This window comes from Lutra lutra, chromosome 2 (genome assembly GCF_902655055.1).
Source record: "Lutra lutra chromosome 2, mLutLut1.2, whole genome shotgun sequence".
In the NCBI taxonomy this organism is placed as follows: domain Eukaryota; kingdom Metazoa; phylum Chordata; class Mammalia; order Carnivora; family Mustelidae; genus Lutra; species Lutra lutra.
The window spans coordinates 174087781-174109536 of record NC_062279.1 but is presented as its reverse complement, the minus strand read 5'-3'; the positions used below and the strand labels follow the sequence as shown (position 1 = coordinate 174109536).

At 40.7% G+C, this 21756-nt stretch overlaps 1 protein-coding gene across 4 annotated transcripts in view; it reads right to left on the bottom strand.

Moving 5' to 3' along the window:
• The window catches only part of FAM114A1 (family with sequence similarity 114 member A1), a 95190-nt gene that overhangs the window by 1800 nt on the left and 71634 nt on the right, over positions 1 to 21756 (bottom strand). For 3 of the 4 annotated variants that reach the window (XM_047719110.1, XM_047719112.1, XM_047719111.1), the window contains 2 exons: positions 19626 to 19679; positions 14062 to 17902 (listed from right to left, as the gene is read on the bottom strand). In XM_047719110.1, coding sequence (XP_047575066.1) covers positions 17777 to 17902; positions 19626 to 19679 — 180 coding nt within the window. In that variant the 3' untranslated portion in view covers positions 14062 to 17776. Of the gene's footprint in view, positions 1 to 14061; positions 17903 to 19625; positions 19680 to 21756 lie in introns of those variants that run through there. The other variant, XR_007125305.1, reaches the window with a different exon arrangement.

Here is a 21756-nt window from a genome sequence, read left to right as displayed (position 1 = left end):
ACCGTTTCTGAGAGGCCAATTATTGTTTCCTTGCACATTGCCTATTATGCTTCAGGACAAATGACTTGAAAAATCAATGGGAACTGGCTTACAAAAGGCATAAATTAAGCCTCAAATTCTGTTAAATTGTGGCAGCTTTCTGGAAGATAATTTTCGCTTATTTGTTGAAATAATAGACTTTAATAGATAGTAGAAGTGTTCGACCATGTAGATGGCCTGCTGTCCTGCCTACAAAGAGTGTATAATCTGATAGGGGGAGACTGAGCTTGCATACTACTAGTTATAATGCTAGACACAATAGGGGAAGACAAATGTCATTACGTGCTCCATGCTTCTGAGAAGTGACAGTCCAGCGAATCATATCCGGTTGGGGGAAGCAGAGTAGGCTTTTCAAGAAAGTGGGTGCAAGCAGCATTGAAGATGGTTTTTCTTGATCTTTCAGAAGAGGTCAAACTTCCCAAGTATACACTTTCTCAGCCCCCATAGTCCTTTTCATATCTATTATTTACACTTATTTTCATGGTTATTAATTAATCCTGTTGCCCTTTCTAGACTGATTTCACTCACCATAATATTTCTGGCAGCTGGTATGATGCTTGGTTCACAGAAGCTTCTTAATACATATTTGTTGGATAAGAAACAATGTACTGAACCCCCATACATCAGGCATGTGCTCTGCATAGTCTCACTTCCTTACAATGACTCCTGGAGACAGATGTTGTTGTCCCTAAGAACTGAGGTCTAAGAAGCTCACCGATTTGCCTATGGTCTCAGGAGTAATGTGGATTCAGTCCTAGGTTGAAGTGTATAAAATACACTTTGTACCCACTCTTTATTTAATAAAGCCAAATTTTACAAAAGACATATGTCATATGAATTGCATTTTCCTTTCTCCTTCTATCAGTAGATGGCTTCTGTCTGTCTGTCCTCTCTTTTGCTCTCCCAACTATAATTCTTTCCCTTCATGTAAAACATGGTAGAATAAAGGCTTGGACTCAATTATCTGACCATTTATTCTCATAATTTGACTTTGATTGCTTCCTTCTCTGTTTCTTTTTTATTTTGCTTCTCTTTTCTGTCTACATCTTTCACAACCATCCGTAACTATTGGTGTTGTCCTGATGCGTGGTGATCTTAGGATAATGAGTGGAAGGAAGGTCTTAAATTTTTAAAATCTAAATAAGATATATTATCAGTTAACCTACAGGTATGATAACCAAACATGCATTAAAACCCCTCTGTGAACGGAAATCATGTACTTTAGTAAGACAAAGTAGTCTAGATGTTTCTGTGATTTGAAGGACAAAATGAAGTACACATGCATGGGAAAGGGGAAATCAGAACATTTGATAAAAATATACTTCACAAAATTCTCTGCATGTTTTATTTTCCTTCCTGAGAGTTAAGGCTATTCCCAGAGGGGAATATGATTAAACATGGCTGCTGACTGGAAGACATAATTTTGCAGGCTATCAGTTGAGATCCTTACATCTGTAAATAATAACAGGCCCAAGTTAAATGCCTTAAATGATAAGATTTATTGTCTTACCTAATGGGAATTCTGAAGAGAATTGGTGAATTCAAGAACTCCCACCAACATGCACCCAAGTTCCCCCCCCCCCCACCTTCCTCTCTGCCATCATCACCTTACCGGCTTTTGTTCTCAGGTGTTCCCTCTTGCGGTTTCAAGAAGATATGGAAAATGGTGTCACAGCGTGTTCAGCAATCATCATATCCTTAGCCCATAATGTCCTTTTTAAGAGTAAAGTAACTTTTAATAAGAAGACCTCCAGATTTCTCCTCACGTCAGAGCATCTGGAATTGGATCACGGACGCCATCTTAAACCAACCAATGATAAAGGGAATGGGACCATTGTGACAAATTTAGAAGGGTCAATAATTGCTGGTTCTTAAGGAGGGGAGAGGAACTGACTATCAGAATCAAAACAGGGCTCTGCAATATTGGCTATTGCAATACTTCCATATTATAATATGGAAGAAGAGGAAAGACGGCAGGTGTCTCCTCAATTCCATGGAGACGTACAGAGAGAAACTGGCTGAAAATAAAACCCAGGCTGGTTTCTCCCCCCAGAACAGTCTCTTGGAGCCTGCTAAGGCTATTCTTCAAGTATGTGTTATTGCCAAAGTTCGGGATGGGTGCACATGAAGTTGTCATGGTGTCATAATCTCCCTGTAAAGTTATGTTTATTTTCAGATGGACTGTAAAAATAGCCCATCTGTTCTCACACAGAAAAGTGGCATCATTGTGTGACATTACAAAAGCAGGCACAACATCCGTAGTGAAGAGCCACATAGTAGACATCATTTTCTTTTATTACCTTATGCCAATTTCTCTTAGCAATTACCTCTCACCCATGGAATGATGTCTTGATGGGACTGTAAATCAGAGTTTCTTGCCAATCAGCCAAGGGGTGACCTGTGGCCAGAGCTAAACCAATTTGACCCTCTATGTCAGGGCTTTGATTTGTATGTGCAGTGATATACGGGTGGAAAAATACCTTGGGCTTATTTGTTCCATCAGCAGAGTTGAGTCATTCCTGCTTTTAGATGCCCCAGTGTACCCCGAACTCCCATCAAAATGCCTTGGTTCTGAGCCTGGCTCCCAGTCTTCCTTTTGATTCTGTGAGCCTACCAATAGTATCTTTGTAAGATGATCCTCTTCCTGCTTAACTTTCCAGACTCAGTTTCGTTGCCTGCCGAATATAACTTCTAACATCTATTTTATTTCGTAAGTCAGGATGTCTGAGCTGTAGGAAATCTTAGAGATCATCTGGGTAATGCCTCATTTTACAGCTGAGGAAACCGAAGCCCCAGAGGTGGAAGGTTTCAGCCAAGTTCGTTTCACAGACTGTCTGTAACAGAACTGGGATTAAGACAAAGTCTCCTTTGCCCAGGATCCTGGAGTCTGCTTTTTATTTTAATTCCTTTTTAGTACAAACCACAGTCTCCTTCTCTGTCTTTTCCCCCTCTCTCTGAGCAATGCTTAATAGAAAATGTGGCCTAAAAAATCTTCATTCCTCCCTCCCCCAAATGACGACTTGGTTTCTATAGTTTAAAAACTCATTTCAGAGATAGTCCTTTCTGGGATTTGGCATCTGGGAACAACAGGCATTAGTTTATATCCTTATATGGAGCCTTGATTCTTCCCAACTGTCTTTAAATGTTTATTTCCCCCTTACATGAAAATAATATTGGGAAAGGAAGTGGTTTGCTCTAGGCAAGTGTATGGGCTGGGGTTCTCAAAGTGATTACTTAACACTTCCAAGTCTGACTTCTACCTGTGTGCATTTGGGGAGAACTTTCCTTTACGCACACTAAAAGATATATATCTGCCTTATCTTTTTCGGTTGCTTTAGGGCAGTCATAGCTCATACAAACACTGCCAAAAGGGCCAACTGTTGGGGTAGGAGTTGGGGAGGAGATTAATAATAATACGTAGTCTCCCCTTATCTGTGGGGGATATGTTCTAAGACCCTCAATGGCTGCCTGAAACTGTGGGTAGTACCAAATCCTTTGTATACTATGTTCTTTCCTACACAAATATACCTCAAATTTAATATCTAAACTAGGCAGAGCAAGAGATTAACAACTAACTAATCATTAATCACTAATAATTAATAACTAACTAATTATTACATGTAATAATATAACTATAAAAGTAATTATAGTATATTATTATATATCATGTTATTACATATTATATTATATATTTATTATATTATTATATTATAATACAACTATAATAAAAGTTATGAGAAGATGGTCTCTCTTGAAATAACTTACCATACTGTCCTTACCTTTCCTCTTGTGGTGGTGTGAGATGACAAAATGCCTCCTTGATGAGATGAAGTGACGTGAACGACTTAGGCCTTGTGATGTAGTGTTGGGTTACTTTTGACCTTCTGCCAATTCTTCAGGAGGATCCTGTCTCCAGACCACAGGTAACTGATCCCAAGGAAAGTGAAACCCTGGATAAGGGGGAGAGACTGTAGCACTAATAACGTGCCAGCCACTATTGTAAGCACCTGGCAGGGATTAGTTAATTGGTTTTGTCTCATAACACTCACAGCTGTACCTTCTAGTCCCCTTTTGGAGAGATCCAACACGTAGTAACAAACTAAACGTTTTCCATGTCCATGGTTTACTAATGGTGAAACAAAGCTCTCATGAAAATTCTTTTCCTTCCCAATGATCCCTAAAGACCAGTATTGGATCAGGAAGTAAGGACTATAGTCAATCACCCTCATTTACAAGTGAAAAAAATTAAGGCAAAGAGAGGTTAAGTAACTTACTCAAGGTCACGAAGCTATTAAGTAGCAGAGTTGAGGGGAGCCTGTGGTGGATTAAGTCTCTGACTTGGTTTAGGCTCAGGTGGTGATCTTAGGGTTCTGGGATTGAACCCTGCCTCAGGCTCTACACTCAACACAGAATCTGCTTGAGATTCTCTCTCCTTCTCCCTCCCACTCATTCTCTCTCTCTCTCTCTTAAATAAATAAATAAATAAATAAATAAATCTTTTAAAAAAATTTTATAAAAATAAGTGGCAGAGTTGAGATTTGAACCTGGGTAGTCTAGGTTTCAAGCTAAATGCTCTTAACCCTGTAGTCTGTTGTACCTTAATCATCTCTTTATGTAGAGAAGAGTAGTTTCTTTTCCTTAGGAAAAAAGGTGTCCAAAACAGACAAATGACTTTCATAAACACTTCTAACAGGGCTTCTGTATCATGAATCTCTGTGTTTCAACAATGCTTGGAGGGTACACTACAAACAATACTCTACCACAAGAACCGCTATGGTGCAAATGCTTCTCCTGTGTCTACCCATGTACCAAAGTACTTCCACAGAACTGAATTATTTGGTGGCTGTGAGAAGAGTTGCACAGAAAGACGCTTTCAGCTCTTCATCAAACAGACTTAACAAATAACTTTCATCAATTACTTAAAAGAGTTAAAATCTTTTCACTCATCTCATGATCTCTATGGGGAGAGATAGTAAAGACAACGCAAAAACACCCAAATATTGATAAAGAAAGGCAGTGAATCAAGTACCTGGACCATCCCTTTCTGCTTACTGATTTCCAAAACACATTTTTTGACTTGAAATTTGCTATAGAGAGACTGGAAATCATCTCTATTCCCCTCCCAATTTTGGCAAACAGACAATAAAGATTTTATTTTTAAACAGTGTACCATAACAAAGTTTCATTATGTCAAAACAAACCAACAGGGCTTAATAATTACATCATAGTGAGATTTTTTTCTTATTTATTCCTTATTCAGAGTGAAAGATTCAGTAGAAAAAATTTCAATAGAAAAATAATTCAGTAGAAAATTTATAAACTTTCTTTTTTATTCTAGCTATCTAAATAACAGACTAATGCTAGAAGAAAAGTTCTCCATTATTCAGTAATTATTGCCTTTTTTACAGAACAATTAGATTAATGTGAGCAAAAAGGATCTTTTTCAATGGCATGTTTTAGTGCCAGAAATTCCATCAGAGACAGAAATCATAGGCCATATTCTATACAATGTGCTCATTTGAATGGAATGGCTAGTGGTGGAGGGGTAATAGGGAGGTCAGACAAGAAGGAGAGGGGCACTATTCTGCTTCTCTTGGAAACCAGTTGTACGAGCCCTGGGACCCAGCTTGGCTACCAGTGCCCTAAATTCCTGTTTAATTAATACCACCACAATATTTGAGTGGTATGGAACCTCCCCTACTATCTCAGCACCTAGTCTTAATTTTTATTAACAGTTTTTTCAATGAAATTTAATTGGAGTACATTACCCATTAAAGCTTTGGACAGGCTCCCTTTTGATTATTAACATATTGCTGATGTGGAGGTCTTTTAGTTATTCATCCATTTGTTAATATAACAGCTACCTTATTCCAAACACAGTCCCATAGCAGAGACAGGTAACCTAAACAGTTAGAATGTAGCCTGGAAAGGACGGGGCTGGGGTTTAACTCCTTGAGGAACTGGTTTCATCCATCTTTGAAAATCCAGTACCAAACTAGATGCCTGAACTGGAAATTAGCCAATTAGTGTTCGTGGACTTAATGAAGAGAGTGCTATGGGAACTCAGACAAGGGGCACCTAAATGAAGAAGGAAGACAGAAGTGAGGGAAGACTTCCTGAAGAAGGGGACACAATCTGAGTCTTAAAGGATAAGCTGGCCAGGGTGGAAGGAACACATATAAAGGCACTTGGGTAATGATGTACAGAAAAGGGGGCCCTACTTTAAGATCTACGTGTCCTTCAAATATACAGACACACACACACGCACACAAACGGGCTGACATGCAGGAGATAGAAGTATGCTTTCTTTGCAAATAGTAATAACTATGCTATTCTCTATTTCAAGGACATTGCAGTAATTAATGTGTGACAGAGATGGGCTTTGTTAAGCTTTGGAATGTCAGAGTTCTGCAGGGGAAATTGACAATACTGTGATCTATTGTGATATTTTCCACACTATATAATTTGAGCTTCTAACTGCTTAACCAATTAAAGATTAAGCAGGTAGGTAAATGCTACTGAACAACTGAAAGAATGATTTATTACAGCAAAGGATATTGGAATAGAGGGAGGACAGATTGCAATCAGAGGAGCACCACAGCAGGGTGCTATTAACTGGTGCTCCCAAACGAGGCTTCCCTGTCCAGCCTGGAGAAAAGCTGCTCCTTAAATCCCCTTTTAGAGAGTTCCAGTGTACAAGGTTTGGGAAGTTCCTGCAGCTGAAAAAAACTGGGTGTGTTTGGGGGGGCGCTTATTAATGGTTGAACATGCTTTGCAGGGATTTTTTTTCCCCTTCTCAGTTATCCCTAAATTCCAGTTTTTGAGTCATTGCAGTAAGAAAAGACTGAGACACTGGAGGATTTATGGAATTTTATCCCAGTTTTGGGGTTACACTACAGCCAAATTTAAAAAATTCAGGCAAAAAGCAATTCCATTAAAGGACACTTTCTTTTGTGTTAATGGTGCTATACTGATTTTGGAATGCGTTGTTGTATGATGTCATCAGTACTGTTCAATATTTCAATCCATGAGGGTCCTTCATGGGCTCCAGTCAATGCACAGTGTTGCTATGTTCAATTGCCACTGCATAGAGGTAAGAGAGGGCATGGTGCCAGGAGCAGCCCACAAGAATCTCTGTGAGTTTGACCTTTGAGTTGGGGAGGAACTGATGAAGGTGCTGGAATATGGAGGATCAGACTGTAAAGGTTTTTGTTTGGATGTTTTCCAGAATGCTGAGGCCAGCCAGTGAAGGTTTTAATCAGGGCAATAACCAGACTTGCACTCTCAGAGAATCCGTGCTGACACCACCTCCTTGGAGGGGGCTGGGACCTGTCCTGACATCAGGTTGGTGTTATGAAGGAGGAGATATAATTTCCCCTCTACCCTTCTGAGTTCTCAGCTGAGACTTTTGTAATAAAAGTCAGAGTAACAAGAGAAAAACAAAAGGAAGTTTATTAACTTGTAACCTCATGTAACATTAGAGATACCCAGGGGAAAATGAGTAACTCGAAGAGGTGGCTTCGAATTCAGGCTTATATGCCATCTTAGTAGGGAAAGGAGAAGGTGATATAGGCCTCTTAGGGGAAAGTAAATGATTTTTAGGAAAGATTAGTGGGCCCTGAGAAGAACAGATGGGAGGTATGATAGGTTGTGACGAAGTCTGTCTGTCACTTCTAGTCTCTTCAGTAACAAGAATCAATCTTCTCTGGTTGATCAAATTCCAGGGGAAGGGATTTATGACAAGTGAGTTCCTTTTTGGGGCTCTGTCTTTAGGTAGATAAGAGAGTGCAGAGAACACCTTTCCCTGCATTTGCTCTTTTTCAAGTGCCTACAGCGCAAAATAATCAATGTACCAAAGGAGCATATTTTGGCATGGCACATCCTGAGCTCCTACAGTCATATACGGGGGCACCATATTCTGTTACCCTTCAATATCTATCACACTAGTCCATAGAACGGATAAGAAGAAAGTGAAACAAGACTGAGGCAATGAGATGGAGAAAGATATACAAAGAAGTAAGCGATAGCACTTGGCAACTGATCTGATATTGATGGTAAAGAAAAGCAGCAACCTAGGGTGACAGCTAGGCTGCTGGCAGAGGTAACACTGTGCATCCAACAGAGAATGTAGGAGGAGAAGGAAAGATGATGGATTCAATTTGGATGTGTTCAGATTACATTTAGTGGTATATTCAAATACTGATGTACAGATGTCTGGCAGGAAGGCAACTCTGGTTAGAATTTAGGAGTGATGTCAGGGTTCCAGGTAGAAATTTGGGTGGCATTAGCATACAGGTAAATGTTTACAGAAACCAAGGATATACCTACTGGATTTCTTGGCTCAAACTGATTTACCTAATTTGGGATGGGAGAAGGGCAGAGTGAATTTCAAATTGAACCCGATTTTATTTTAACAATAAATGTTGTGGACCTACTGGATAGATAGATGAATGGATGGATGATTGAATGAATGAAGGGTATAAGTATACTTATACCCTTCATTCCTATACCCTGTACCATTCCTATACACCTATACCCTGAAAACCAATAGACATTCTCTTTATCTCATGATTTGTTTCAGTTTTAGCTCTGGTTAAGAAAAAGAATGACTGCCTCAAAGATGCAAAAGGGCAACATTTGGATGCAAAACATGGAGGACTTTATTAAGCTAACTAATTTCAGCCCATGTGATGTATATTATTCTCTTTAGATATCCATGACCTAGCAATGACTGACCAACTGCTGCCTTTGCAGCAAATGCAGATGGAGATGACCAGCCAGGTGACAGACTCAGTACTACTCAGTAAGAAAACATGCTATTTTGCACATGACGTTGCTTGAGTAAATGTGAGTCTTCACATTCCTCACTAAAGACCAAGTGATTTTAAAGGAAAGAGAGATGTGGGATACCAAGCATTGGCTCGTAACACCCATATCTTACATAAATGGTCATACTATGGTCCCAGGGGCTGCAGGACAATCAAGACTCCTTAATAATCAATCACAACCCCATGAAGGCAATGAATGTCCAGGGCAGGGTAGAAACAAGTCTTTCATTACCACTGATGGATAATTTTTACCTTGCTAGGGAAAGGTAGTTCTGAGCCTTCATGAATTGTTGAGGAAATGCTTAAAATGTACAGTTGTGGCCCAAAGTGGCCAAAATGTTTTCACACCTCATTACTGGCACCATATAGTTTGGGCAATGCCAAATAAATTACAAATCCATTTTGTAGTCAGGAAGGTCATTAGGACTCAGATTCGTTATCCACTGAGAGTTTCCTCTGCTTTCCGTTTATTACTCTCCTTTGAGTGAAATGGAGCTGTAGGAGGAGAGCAGAGACCTCAATTCATTCAACCCTGACACATTATTCGTGTCTACAGTTTTGCCATAAATTTGGAGGAGAGACAGAAATTGCAAATGCAGGGATTTAAATCCCCTTGTGCTACATTTGTCAAGAAGAGCAGATTGTAAACTGCTTCTCGCAAATATGATATGCATTTGGGCATCAAGCTAATAACTCTGAACCACAGACTCATTTATTTGTGTGGTGTTTCCCTCCAGAAGTTTCTGAAATTGCTTCTGTTGCCATTATGTATCTCAGAGCCATTTGGATTTAGTAGGAAGATTACAGAGACTATCTGGCTAAGAAAGTTAGAGTCCATCTCCAATGAGATGGAAATGACAAATTTTTCTGTTTACATCATCACAGTCTTTACAAACTATGCATTTGGAATACTTGGCTTGGGCTTCTCTGAGGAAAGCAAAAAGAGATTTGTATAGTCACCAGACTTGTCTTAGAATCCTACAGGAATATTGATGCTGAAGAAATCCATATCATGAAGAGGCCCTCACTCACCCTTCTGATGCTTCTATTTAAAAATAATTTGTGTCTTAGGGGCGCCTGGGTGGCTCAGTGGGTTAAAGCCTCTGCCTTCGGCTCGGGTCGTGATCCCAGGGTCCTGGGATCGGGCCCCGCATCGGGCTCTCTGCTCGGCGGGGAGCCTGCTTCCTCCTTTCTCTCTCTCTGCCTGCCTCTCAGCCTATCTCTATCTGTCAAATAAATAAATAAAATCTAAAAAAAAAAATAATTTGTGTCTTTTACACTTTAAGTCACTGGTAGGTCCCTATCCCCTTATCTCCTTGATCAGAAGGATTTTTATTTTGCTTCTTTTTTTGATTTTCTTGAGGTGGGGAGGGGCAGAGGGAGAGGGGGAGGGAGAATCTCAAGCAGGCTCCATGCTCAGCTTAAAGCCCGATGCAGGGCTCGATCTCACAGCCCTGAGATCATGATCTGACCCAAAAAGTAAGAGTCGAACACTTAACCAACTGAGCCACCCAGGCACCTTACTTCTTGTTTTGATTTTTAAAAATTTTGTTACATAAGTCATCTATTAATACAATTTCATTATTAAAATGTTTAATTATTACAAATAACACTGGAGTTCCCTTTGATGACTATGTCAAATCCTCTACCTTATCACAACACTTTCCACCCCTGGTCATAGCATTTTTGGTAGTTATATGTGTATCTTTCTAGATCTTCTTCTAGGGGTGTAGTGTGTGTGTGTGTGTGTGTGTGTGTGTGTAGTGTATCTTGAGTGTGTATGCCCGTGTTATTTTAGATAAATATTCTACAAGTACCACCTTACTGTGAATTTCTTTTTTTCACTCAATAAACATCTTGGAGGTCTGTTAGTACAGAGATCTGTTCGATCCTGCTGTGGACTGAATGTTTGCGCCCCCCAGAATTCAGCCTAACCCCTGGTGTGATGATATCTGGAGATAGGGCCTTTGGGAGGTAACTGGGTCATAAGAGGGGAACCTTCATGAGTGGGATTAATGTGCTTATAAGAAGAGACGCAAGAGAGCAATGAGAAGACAGTCATCTGCAAACTTGTTACCAGCTCTCACCAGACACTGGATCTGCCAGGACCTTGACCTTGGACTTCCAAGCCTCCAGAACTGCAGAAATAAATGTTTGTTCTTTAAGCCACCCAGTCTATGCTATATTGTTACAGCAACCCAAAATGACTAAGACACATTCCTTTTATTCTTTTTAGCTGTTGCATACTATTCCACAGTATTGGTATACCTATAGTACTTACTTAGGTGGTTTTAATTTTTCACCACAATCTACCCCTGCTTGATGAAGAGTCTTGAAAAAATCTCTCATCAATTTTTCTAAGTAAAAAATGTAATTCCATTCATTCTAATGGAAAAAAATGTTTCTATATTTCTCAGCCTCCAAATCATATCTGTTTGTCTTACAACATCAAATACCATTAAAATGGACACAATTACTTCTATAGTTAGCATTTCATAATATAACTCAACCAGACATTTTCTCATTAATTGCCCTATAATATGGCTGTTTCCATCCTCTCATTCAGTATTCACAGACTGTACACTTAATACTTTGATGTATTTTTTCATTCAACAAATAATTACTGAGCACCTACTATGTGCCAAGCAACAGCATTGGTTGCTGAGCATATGGTAACAGACAAAAAAAATCTCTGACTTGTGGGATTTACATCCTAGTGCAAGAGACAGATAATAGATAAGTAAGATACACAGGATGTTAGCTAGCAATACATCCTAAGGAGAAAAAAACAGCAGGGAGAGGGAATATGAAATATTGGGAAAGTTGTGGTTTGACATGGAGAGACCTCATCAAGAAGATGGCTTTTGAATAAAGACCTGGAATAAGTGAGGGAGGGAGCTGTGAGTCTTCCAGAAACAAAAGTATCCCACACATCCCTGACGGAGATGCCCTCTAGGATCAAATAATTCTTTCTGACAGAAATGCCCGAAGTCTTTCTGCTGGGCAGTTCATCATCAGGTTTCTTGTCCTTTATCACATTTCCTAGCCATGGGATTTTTTTTTTTTTTTTTTTTTGCAAAGATAGCAGACTAGAGCTTTCCTGCAGAAGTGTCAAAAAAGGCAATCATTGTTTTCAGTGAGAAATGGGTCATTCAACATGAGGGAGAATGGGATTATAGGTTGCCCCCCTTCTCTTGGGATCAGAAGCATCAGCAGGAAAAATGTGGTTAGGCTTCTGACAGGGAGATTTGTGGAACAATTTGTCTCTGCCTGAAGCCACAGGATAGGAAGAGGAGAGCCCACGTATTAACTGGGGGAGGACTCAACCCAAGGGAAAATGTCCTTTTTATGACCAGGAATCTGCTTGTCTGTGGGCTCTGTCTGGTATTTTATATACTGCCTGGACATAAATCCTAGGTCTTCCAGTTATTTGTTGGATAAACATAGAGATTACTTAATCTCTCTGAGCTTCGTTTTTTCACCTGTAAAATGGGTATGATAACAGTAGCTATCTTGTAAGATTGACATTGGGGATTAAATGAGGTCATGAGGGTACAGTGTTTGGAACACAATGATTTCTCAATAAATAAGAATGCCACCACCACCACCATCATCACTATTGGGGTTTCATAGGGAACAGCACCAAGGTCTGAGACAAGAAGGCATTATTTAGTTCATCTTGAAGACATTTATTGGTAACTCACAATGCCCGGCACTGAATATTCAACTAAACAGCTTTCTAGAGTAAGTTGGTAATCTTCAAGACAAGGAAAATATTTTAAAAGATCCCTGTGCTCCAGGCAGGTACCAGAGGGTTAAGGATTTTCAGGAAGGGTGGTGATTTACAAATGGGTTTCTCTGGCTCCAGGGAAGGGGGCGGGGCAGGAGGAGGAAATGGAGCCATTTTAGGCGTGATCAAAGGCACCTGTGAGACGGGAGGCTGGGTTGAGCGCCAGGGAGCTGCTTGATGTAAATGTCTATGAAGACGAGATGTGGCTAGCCTGGGGTGAGTGTAATCTAGGGGTGACCTCGCGTGGCTTCATTCCGTGTCTCTCTAGTCCCAGTTTGTTCTCAGTTGCATGGAAACAACCAAAGCTGACAACCAAATCTTTCAGCTACAAATCCGCCTCACGGCATAAAGAGAGCTAAACATACAAGTGTTCAGATGTCTAAGAGTAACACATGATGTCTCTTTTTTGTACTTTAAAATACGCTGGCTGGTCAGGCCAGACTGCCCTGGGTTTGAATCCTGGCTCGTTTCACTAGTTGTGTAACGTTGGATGAATTATATAATTTCTCTGGGTCCCAGGGTTCTCATTTGTGCGGTGGAGATTGTAATAATATCTACCTAATAGCGTAATTATGGACATGAACTGGGACAAAGCTTATAAAACGCTCAGCACAGTGTCTGGTACACAGTAAATACATATTAATTATTATTATTGAAATCTTCTGGATGGATTGTTTTCTGAGGAGGTATCAGGGAAAGGGTAGTATGATCGGAAAGAAAGGGGAACAGACGAAAAGCTATGAAAAGGAGAAGCAGGACTGTAAAGTCTGATCCTGGAAGAGAGGCACTTACTAGCTGTCCAAAAAAAAAAAAAGAAAAATCCTGAGAGAGAAAAAGGATAAGATGGCAAGGACTCAAAAGCAGAGGCTTAGCTTTGCTTTTTGCCAAGGTTCCATCCATCTGGCCTTGGCGTCTCTGCCGGTTTTTTCTTCCAAAAGGCAGCTCCAGGAGCCCAGTGGTGAAACCCAGGGCAGGGAGACAGATCATCTCCAAATCACCCTAAATTCTGCTCTCAGGGAAGGCATATAAAAAATATACATATCATTCTTTCTCGGTATAGCATTCCCCTGAGACTAATAGAAGAGACAGGCCTGTCAAGTGAGTCAGCAGTGACCACAGGCAGACATAATCCCATTGCTTTTTGGCTGACAACTCATGCAGAGGAAAATATTCTCTGATCTACGCACAGGGAAATGGGGTTTAAATCCCAACGCAAAATTCTAACCGTAATCATCTTCCAGCCCCCGCTGATGACCCCAGATGCCAGAAACATCAGAAACACCATCGACGTGCTTCTTACCATTGGGTTGTAATGATTTAGTCATTGCTAAGGGTAAGATGCTCAAAGAGTGGGATAACTCATTATTTTCAGATCTAAGCAAACACAAAAGGAACAGAATGATGTCTTTTCCTAGATTTGTTTAATAGCAGATATGGCTCCATAGGATCGATGATGGGTGAACATACAGAAAATGAGCACAGACCTGAATGAGTTATGAGATATCTAGAAGAACAAAACAAATGGTGAACCAAGTGATTTTTTTTTTCTTCTTTTCATTTGAATGAAGGGTGGCTGGTCTGGATCCACTCCTATGGCTTTTTGAATTCTAATCAACCAGAAAAACAAGGCAAAATGGCAGTTGTGAAACAGATTTTCAGTATGATCTCTTCTGATGTGCCTTCACAAACACAGTCATTTAAGAAACCAAATTGAAGCCTGGATCTGAGTTATCAGAATGTAGGGCATGCTTAAGAGGAAGATCAAAGGGCACTTTTCACATTACAAAGATTAGCTTGATGCTAAAGAAAAATCGCTCTTGTAAAATGAAACGTGAATTGAAATCATGTATTATGATCCAGTCCATCTGTTCAGCATACTTTATCATCTATCTGTCTATCCATCTGTCTATCTATCATCTATCTATCCATCTATCATCTCCCTCTATATATATTATATATATATATTTTAGGAAAGAAGAGAAGTATATTTATTTTACATTTTTGCTAAATTACTTCCCTAAGACATAATTCCAAGACCTCTGGGATGGCTTTGATTGAAATCTGCCCACTTTGGTTTCTAACTTAAGTGCAGCTTGGCCAGCATGTGAAGGCTGACTTCCCCATGGGTGAGCTCCTGGGTCAGCTGACTTCTGCAAAGCACAGAAAACGCTCTCATTTCTGCATTCCATCTTCTACCCTAATCTTAGCCCTTTTCTTCAGCCCACCCAAAGCTGATGCTTCTTCATCCCCTTTGAGCTCTGCTGCTGGGGTCCATGGTTCCTTAACTGGCGTTGCCAAGGCTCCTGTCACCTGGTCCTGCTACTCGTTTAATCATGACCTTGACGTGCAGCCCAGTGTGAGACCAGGAGAGAAGACAGAATTCTGTTCTCAGTGGGATAGACTATTTAAGCGTAGGCCTCTGCTTTAAGATTTGGGACTCCATTTTACCTTTTAGAGCTTATGTATCAATGCCCCAAAGCAATTTTTCTGGGACGCATTTTGCTTTGAATTGGAAATACGCTTTTGATGTTTTTTTATTTAATAAGGCACAGACACAGGACCGTATCCATTATTTAGACTAGAACTTATTTTGCACTTGATGTAAGAAAAAAAGCTGGTACACTTGTTCAGGGTAATTGCATAGAGTAGAATGAACCCAATTTATGTAAAGGATTATTGAAGGAACACAAAACTTCTAAAGTAAGGCTGCTAAATCATTCATTCAGTAAGTGATTGACATTTGCCCATATCGGGATCGTGGGCTCTGCTAGGTTTTAAAGCAAAGCAAAGAAGCAATTATTTAAAAGGGAACATGAAAACCGGCTTTGAAAGAGAGCAATCCTGGAGGGTGGATGTATTTTAAGTGATTATTCTCTCTTAAATAATGTAATCCACAGGCCACTGAGCGAGGCCCCAGGAATCATCTCTCAGCCAACGTTTCTACCTGGCCATCTTTCATAGTCTATCATTAAAACATATGTAAATGCAATGTAAATAATGTCAACTACATTTTTAAAGGATAATTACCTCTTATTCTTCTAGGGATTACTATTTCATTTTAGGATTAAAAATGTTGCTATAAACTAAATGGGTGCCGTTGGGCTTAAAGTCTATTTCTGGGAATCCAGCTCCTTTGAAACTACTCGTTCCTATTACATTTCCAGTCAATATCTATAAATCCATCTGACGCTAAAAAATCTGATGTGAAGAAATTGTAAATCTAAGTCCTTTCCTCTGCTCTAGACATAGTATGTCCAGAATTTATGAAGAGGTAAATGTAACATTTTCATCAGTTAATTTTCCTTAGACTTAATGTCAGAAACATTTCAGGCAATCGAGAAGCAGGAAGGAACAACAACAACAAAAAGCAACTTTAATGGATTCCTCAGAGAGTTCCTTTCTGAATTGTAAATCATTGTTCTTATGTTTTCTCTTTGGCTGTTTTAGGAGATACACAAATGAAATACAGGATGCAAATGAATCAGAGACTAACAAGACATAGGATAATATTAAAATAGTCCCACTTTGCCTGTATGGGACAAAGCAGTCTACTCCATGAGGGGGATAAAAGCAAATATCAATGAAGGATTTTTACCCTTGTGAAAGTGCAAGCTTCCTTTGCTTGGAAAGAGCCATGGGGGGGTGCCATCTTGTGATGAGGACTGTAGGGATGCTGATGGGGATCTGAAATGGGAGCCATATATGAACCCCCACCTGGAAGGAAGGAATGAACTTGGCGAGCTCAGGAGAAGCACCCACTGACAGTGTCTCTCTTGGCTGCGGGGTCTCGTGGATCAGTACACCAGTCAGTCAACCCGCATATCAGTATTTTCTGCCCTTTAGAAACCATGATGGTATTGACCATTGCTGAGTGTGGTCTGTGTATTTACAGACTATCTTGCTTCAGATTGAAAGATACAGTTTGGGGGTCTGCTGTGTTGAGATCCCTCTAATTTTCTATTTGAATGTTTCCAAGCTTTGTAATTACCCCATCATGTACTTAGTCATAATGAGTCAAGTTTAAACTGAATATGCTCTAGCACCCCCTTTTATATATATTTTCTTTCTTTCTTTTTTTTTTTTTACAGATTTTATTTATTTATCTGACAGAAAGAGATCACAAGTAGGCAGAGAGGCAGGCACAGAGAGGGGGAAGCAGGCTCCCTGTTGAGCAGAGAGCCCGATATGGGACTAGATCCCAGGACCCTGAGATCATGACCTGAGCCGAAGGCAGAAGCTTAACCCACTGAGCCACCCAGGTGCCCCCAAATATTTTCACTCCATACATCCAGTTTGGGGTCAAAAAGTACAAGGAGTATGGAAAAATACAATAATACACTGAAGGGCAGAACATTAAAAAAAATTACCTCACTCTTCACATTTTTTAAGGTTTAGAAAATCTGTTAGTATTTTTAAGCATTTTAAGAATTATTATAAACCTTCTTTTAGAGTATCTTCTGAGGGCATCTAGCTGGCTCAGTTGGTAGAGCATGTAACTCTTGATCTCAGGGTTGTGAGTTTGAGCCCCATGTTGGGTGTACAGATTGTTCAGAATGTCTGTCTTTACTGGGTTGAGATCATGTTCCTATTGTGAGCACACAGTAGAGCTCAATGAAAGCTTGTTTTCAGAATGAGTTACTATAAAGAGATACTTGTTTCTCTTTTACCATAATAGGTAATATCTGTAAATAGTGTTATCTTTACCTATGATATTTATATAACAAAACTAAGTTCAGTATAAGAACTGATTTAAAGTAATACTATAAAGAACGGGAAGTTAAAGGTGGGAAATTAAAGGATTAAAAAAAAAAAGTCTAAGATCTGCCTGTGAATTTCTCAATATAACATGCTTGACCAGGAAAACGGAAATTAATACTGGTGAATGAACTTCAAATGAAGGGCAGGTATCAATATAAAGCCATGTAAATTTAAATTAATGTAAAGAAAACAATTATTTGTAAAACCACCATATACAGTAAGAGACAGGATGCTTTCTTTCAACTTGCATTCTCCATACTGTCCGTGCAAAATTGCTCGTGGAGTCCTCCAAGGGGTGTCTGGGGCCAGATGTGGAGAAAACATCTGGTACATCTCGAAGCCATGTGGGCTGCCCACCTCTTTAACTGGATGGAGTCTGGCCAGGTCCCGGATGTGCTTCTGAGCCAGCGGTCTGGAGGTGTGAGACCTGCAGTACAGGCAGCAGCAGCTGGAGGGCGTCCTGGATGTACGTGGTGCTGTTGCAGCCCTGAGAGGAGGGAGACATGTGCTTGAAGGGCTGCCTTCAGGGTTCAGTCCTGACAATTCTTCCCGCCTGATAATGGTCCCTCTCTTCAAACCTCACAATCTCTTATAATATGCTCCCCTTAATGCTGGTGCTTAAAGCCAATGTAAGCCCGCTCCTTTGGATGGAATGCATTCAGCTGTCTAACAGAGAGAATTTACTCCACGCGAGGCAAATCATTTCCATCGATTTGGAGGGTATATGAATATGCGTGCATTCATGACCCAGTATGTCTGGTCTTGCCCATCCTTCTCCCAGTCCAAGCCCACTGTCCTGAAATAACACAAAAGCATAGGGTGCAGGAAGCCCTAGTGTGGGCTAGAGCGTGGGATGCATAAAGGGAACTGGAAATATTATGGCGCAATTATTCATGGCCAGTCCCTGAAGGCTGTCCTCCCGCACATGTCAGTCCTTTCTACTTGGCTTGGATATTTGGTGTTGCCATTCGTGTTCAGTGGTACCCTAACGTACAGCAGTGGACAGAGAGGCCATTTAATGTTTCAGGTCACTAAGTCATAAGAAAACTCCCGCCGGGGAAATGAATCAACACTTGACCGCGTATTCTTCACGACTGACATAGTAAATTAATTGGCCGATGCCTTCTGGGTGGCCGGGGGAGATATATTCTTGTTCCACAGTCTGCCTCTGACTGCCTGGCTTTCCTCTTAGCTGGGTCCCCCAGAGCCTTCCCCTCCGGCTCCTTGTCCCTGCTAGTTGACCTCACCACCCACCACATGGCAGTGTCCCAAATGGTGACACTTGATGCCACTGCTTTGTTATACTTGTATCTTGGTAGTTTTCCTTAACATTAAGGCCAATTCCCACAAATGTCACTATAAGGATAGAGGGAGCCTTCCCTGACTTACATTTGGTAATTTCCAAACTCTGCAACTAACAGGCGACTTCAGCGTATGCAAAAAAACTGCTGGATATGCCTTGCTCACGTTCAAACTTCACCCCTTAACACCCATGGTTTCAGCTGGGTGCCCTGGGGCTACAGATGGACCAGTTCCTTAGAGTGAGGCCCCTCATGGAAGGTCTTCCTCCACCAGCCACAGGTGGAACACTGCAAGAATGACGCCTCCCAGGCCTATTTTCTTCTCTCTTATGTCACTACTTCTGGCAAGACCACAGCGGTCTACGGACAGCTTCATAGCAGTGTTACTCAGTCCTGGTGAGCTGGCAGGCCACGGAGTGAGCGAGTGGTCTCTGAGGACAGAGCCTCTGGTCACTCAACAGGCAGACGCTAACCAGTCAACTGGTCGACCCCCGCTACTCTGAAGCTTAGACCCAGCTACACCACAGGTTCTCATGCATGAGGAGAAGAGCCCATTTTTACAGAAATCATCATGCAAGGAGCCCTCGTTGCAGCCACTAATCAGAGTGTTAAATCTGGTGTGAAACTTGGTAGCAGAAATGTGCTTCTGCCGGAGGAAACAGGAACAGGAATAACGTGCAAGCTTAGCGTTTTCTCTTTATAATCAGGAATTCTTGAAAATTAGGGATTGTTGTTTCACCCCACGGCTTAACAGCTGGTCGGGCTACACACATGTACTCAAAAAAAGGCTGTCGATGGTAAGATTTAGAATTGCAATAACACTCACTGCCTGGGAAAAGGACAAAAAAAAAAAAGTAGCTGTCACATTTGCTTTGATTCAGAAGCACTTTCTCTCTGGGGGCCACTTACCTCTAACAAGACGCTATTGATCATGGGGTTAAGGACCTCGGCCTTCTTGTCGCTCTGTGGAATCAAAAGAAAGAAACTGACAGATTCGGTGCTCCTACTGTAAGGCTTGCCATGTGAAATGTCGTATGCTGGCTTTGTCGAGGGATCTCTTAAAGAGGAAGGCGAGGAGACGCGGGCTGCTTATTATAGGCCAGGCTTCTCATTTAATTTTGACAGGAATCCTAGTAGGTAGGGAGGTACCGTGATAATCGTAATTTAGAAATGAGAAACTAGGAATCAGGAAGGTTGAGGAACTTCTTTAAGGTCCCACAGCTAGAAATTTAAACACAGATGTTTTTAACTATCGAAAGCTTGGAGCCCATCTGGGATTATAGAGGGTGAGTGAGGCTGAGTCCTACGAGCACAGTAGAGACTGTAAATGTTGCTGTTTTGTTTATCATGATCTTTTTGCATTCATTTTCGTTTTTTAAATTTTACATCAGAATATCTATCTGGATGACTGACGTTGTTTCTTTGTGTGGGGCGGGGTAATTTTTAAAATTTTGCAGGTGAGTTAAGTACCTTACTGACCCATCTAGTCCCAGCCCCACTCCGTAGCCGTATTTTCTTTCTTGTTTTAAATGCAAAGATGGGTATTTTGTTATAGGGCATATTTTCCAGATTAGCAGCAAAAATAACATATTCTTTTTAAAAATGACCTTTTTCTTAATTCCTTTTTTTTTCTTTTTAAAGATTTTATTTATTTATTTACTTGACAGAGAGAGACACAATGAGAGAGGGAACACAAGAAGGGGGAGTGGGAGAGGGGGAAGCAGGCTTCCCACTGAGTAGGGAGCCTGGTGTGGGTCTTGATCCCAGGACCCTGGGATCATGACCTGAGCCAAAGGCAGCCACTTAATAACTGAGGCACCCAGGCGCCCCTTAATTCTTCTTTTTTTAAAATAAAAAGATTTATTTATTTATTTTAGAGAGAGAGGGGGAGGGAGAGATCATGCTCTCTCTTGTGCACCAGCAGCAGGGAGGGGCAGAGGGAGCAGAAGACAGAAAACCCTCAAGCTGACTCCCAGTTGAGTGCAGAGCCCTACATGGGGGTGCATCCCAGGACCTGAAATCATGATCTGACCTGAAATCAAGAGTCTGCCGCCTAACTGAATGAGCCACCCAGGCACCCTGAAATTAACCATTCTTCAATATCACTTCCAGACAGATCTGCAGATTCCAATTTGCAAACCATGAGTATATGTAAAGCCTGAAGTTAAGTAGGTGTCCAAAAAGTGAGAGCTAGAGCAACTATCATTATTATTATTTTCACTATTAGTCTATCAATCAACAGTCTTCTCTAAGTGTTCACTCTACTCTTAGACAATAAATAATTCAAGAGACTGGAAAGAGAGAGGGCAAGTTTAATAGGCTGGTTTTCCTTACTGTACCCAGGAGACTTTATGGTAAACAAAAGTATATAGATTAAATATATCTTTTCAGAGCAGCAAATTTCCATCAACACTGCTCTACTGAGGGCAAAGTAATACCTTACTGGGGAAACCACAATGGAGTCTTGGGGAAACACTCTTTAAAAACCCAGTCATTTCAGTAACTAACCAGAAAATCCATTATGGTATCTGCTTTCATGTTTATTTGATTATCAATAAACCTTTAAAATATAATCAAAATGAGAGCAATAAAATGACATTGGTTTTCAGAATCAATGAGATGTGCAAGCCATTTAAATGGAGCCTGGAGAGCGATACATACTCATTAACTTCAAGTTATGAATAATGGCTGTTTCAGAGAACAGAAACCCGATGTCCATGATTCATCCCAGCACAAGATTGGGGGTGCTGCAGTGACGGGACGGCATTTCAGTAAACTCTGTTTAGCTCTAGCCTTTTCTTTCTCCAAAGCAGTAACCTGTGTCTTCTGGATTTTGTGTGCAGAAACACCGGTACACATGTACAATATACGTGTGTACATGGGTGTAAGGGCAAGTGCACACCCAGTTGCTCGAGCCTCACTACTCAGAATGTACTATGCAGAATCTCAGTCTTCATCCCCGGCCAATGGGCTCAGAACTTGCATTTTAACAAGTTCTTTGGGTGATGTGTACTGTACTGGAAGACAACAGGTCAAAAGA